Here is a 2,239-nt window from a genome sequence, read left to right on the forward strand (position 1 = left end):
CGGCCCACCACGGACCCCGCCATTGCATTACCATTCCCCCGGGCGGCTTGCCATGCTCCTCTGCACCTCCCTGAAATGGAGGCCCCCGCTTTCTGCATACCTGCCCCCCACCCTTATTATGGGCCCCATATGCAGTTGCTAAGGGCCTAGGCCAGGAATGGCCAAACTCCGCCCCTCCAGCTGTGGGTGGAACTACGAATCCCATGGGGCTTTGCAAGATTTTCACAGCCACGACTCCTGGAGAGAGATGCATCATGGGATTTGTAGTTTCACCCCACAGCTGGAGGGGCGGAGTTTGGCATTGTAACACCTGAGGGGGCCACCCTTCCTCTCCCCTCCCTGGTGTAGCACCTGAGGAGGCCACCCTTCCTCCCCCCTCCCTGGTGTAGCTCCTGAGGGGGCCACCCTTCCTCCCCCTCCCTGGTGTAGCACCTGAGGAGGCCACCCTTCCTCCCCCCTCCCTGGTGTAGCTCCTGAGGGGGCCACCCTTCCTCCCCCTCCCTGGTGTAGCACCTGAGGAGGCCACCCTTCCTCCCCCCTCCCTGGTGTAGCTCCTGAGGGGGCCACCCTTCCTCCCCCTCCCTGGTGTAGCACCTGAGGAGGCCACCCTTCCTCCCCCCTCCCTGGTGTAGCTCCTGAGGGGGCCACCCTTCCTCCCCCTCCCTGGTGTAGCACCTGAGGAGGCCACCCTTCCTCCCCCCTCCCTGGTGTAGCTCCTGAGGGGGCCACCCTTCCTCCCCCTCCCTGGTGTAGCACCTGAGGAGGCCACCCTTCCTCCCCCCTCCCTGGTGTAGCTCCTGAGGGGGCCACCCTTCCTCCCCCTCCCTGGTGTAGCACCTGAGGAGGCCACCCTTCCTCCCCCCTCCCTGGTGTAGCTCCTGAGGGGGCCACCCTTCCTCCCCCTCCCTGGTGTAGCACCTGAGGAGGCCACCCTTCCTCCCCCCTCCCTGGTGTAGCTCCTGAGGGGGCCACCCTTCCTCCCCCTCCCTGGTGTAGCACCTGAGGAGGCCACCCTTCCTCCCCCCTCCCTGGTGTAGCTCCTGAGGGGGCCACCCTTCCTCCCCCTCCCTGGTGTAGCACCTGAGGAGGCCACCCTTCCTCCCCCCTCCCTGGTGTAGCTCCTGAGGGGGCCACCCTTCCTCCCCCTCCCTGGTGTAGCACCTGAGGAGGCCACCCTTCCTCCCCCCTCCCTGGTGTAGCTCCTGAGGGGGCCACCCTTCCTCCCCCTCCCTGGTGTAGCACCTGAGGAGGCCACCCTTCCTCCCCCCTCCCTGGTGTAGCTCCTGAGGGGGCCACCCTTCCTCCCCCTCCCTGGTGTAGCACCTGAGGAGGCCACCCTTCCTCCCCCCTCCCTGGTGTAGCTCCTGAGGGGGCCACCCTTCCTCCCCCTCCCTGGTGTAGCACCTGAGGAGGCCACCCTTCCTCCCCCCTCCCTGGTGTAGCTCCTGAGGGGGCCACCCTTCCTCCCCCTCCCTGGTGTAGCACCTGAGGAGGCCACCCTTCCTCCCCCCTCCCTGGTGTAGCTCCTGAGGGGGCCACCCTTCCTCCCCCTCCCTGGTGTAGCACCTGAGGAGGCCACCCTTCCTCCCCCCTCCCTGGTGTAGCTCCTGAGGGGGCCACCCTTCCTCCCCCTCCCTGGTGTAGCACCTGAGGAGGCCACCCTTCCTCCCCCCTCCCTGGTGTAGCTCCTGAGGGGGCCACCCTTCCTCCCCCCTCCCTGGTGTAACACCTGAGGGGGCCACCCTTCCTCCCCCTCCCTGGTGGGCCTCCCTGTGACACTGACCCCCTCTCTGCGCTCTCAGGGTTCCCATCGACATCCAGTTCCGGCCATCGCAGGTCGGGGAGGTCAACTTCAACCTAATCTGTGACATCATCACCAAGACGGAGCCTCTATACCTGAACGTGAAGGCCGACGGCCACGCCACCGAAGTCTGCATCACGTGCCAGGACACCACCAGGACAGTCACCACCCTGTCCACCCAGCAGCCCAATCACATTGACCTGGGACAGGTGAGGACAAGCTTCAAGCCAATGGGAGTACCTCCGGTTGTTGTGTATGACCTCAGTGCCGCCCCTCCCCCTCACGGATTGATATTCGTCTTTCATCAACAAGCCAAGGCCTCCCTGACCTTCTCCCCCACCAGGAGATGCCTCATCAAAGACACCCAGCTGTCCATCCAGGTACGAGCCGCGCGTGCGGGGTACGATGCGGAGTGCGAGCCGCGTGTGCGGTGTACGA

General features: G+C 65.7%; 1 protein-coding gene across 1 annotated transcript in view; it reads left to right on the forward strand.

Moving 5' to 3' along the window:
• Positions 1–2,239, forward strand: part of LOC108803460 (hydrocephalus-inducing protein homolog) — a gene marked incomplete at its 5' end in the record, with an annotated part of 21,116 nt that overhangs the window by 9,174 nt on the left and 9,703 nt on the right. Inside the window, one exon of the mRNA XM_018575298.1 lies at positions 1,803–2,181. Coding sequence (XP_018430800.1) covers positions 1,803–2,181 — 379 coding nt within the window. The remainder of the gene's footprint in view (positions 1–1,802; positions 2,182–2,239) is intronic.

Source organism: Nanorana parkeri, unplaced genomic scaffold, assembly GCF_000935625.1.
Source record: "Nanorana parkeri isolate BGI_ZX_2015 unplaced genomic scaffold, ASM93562v1 scaffold3758, whole genome shotgun sequence".
In the NCBI taxonomy this organism is placed as follows: Eukaryota; Metazoa; Chordata; class Amphibia; order Anura; family Dicroglossidae; genus Nanorana; species Nanorana parkeri.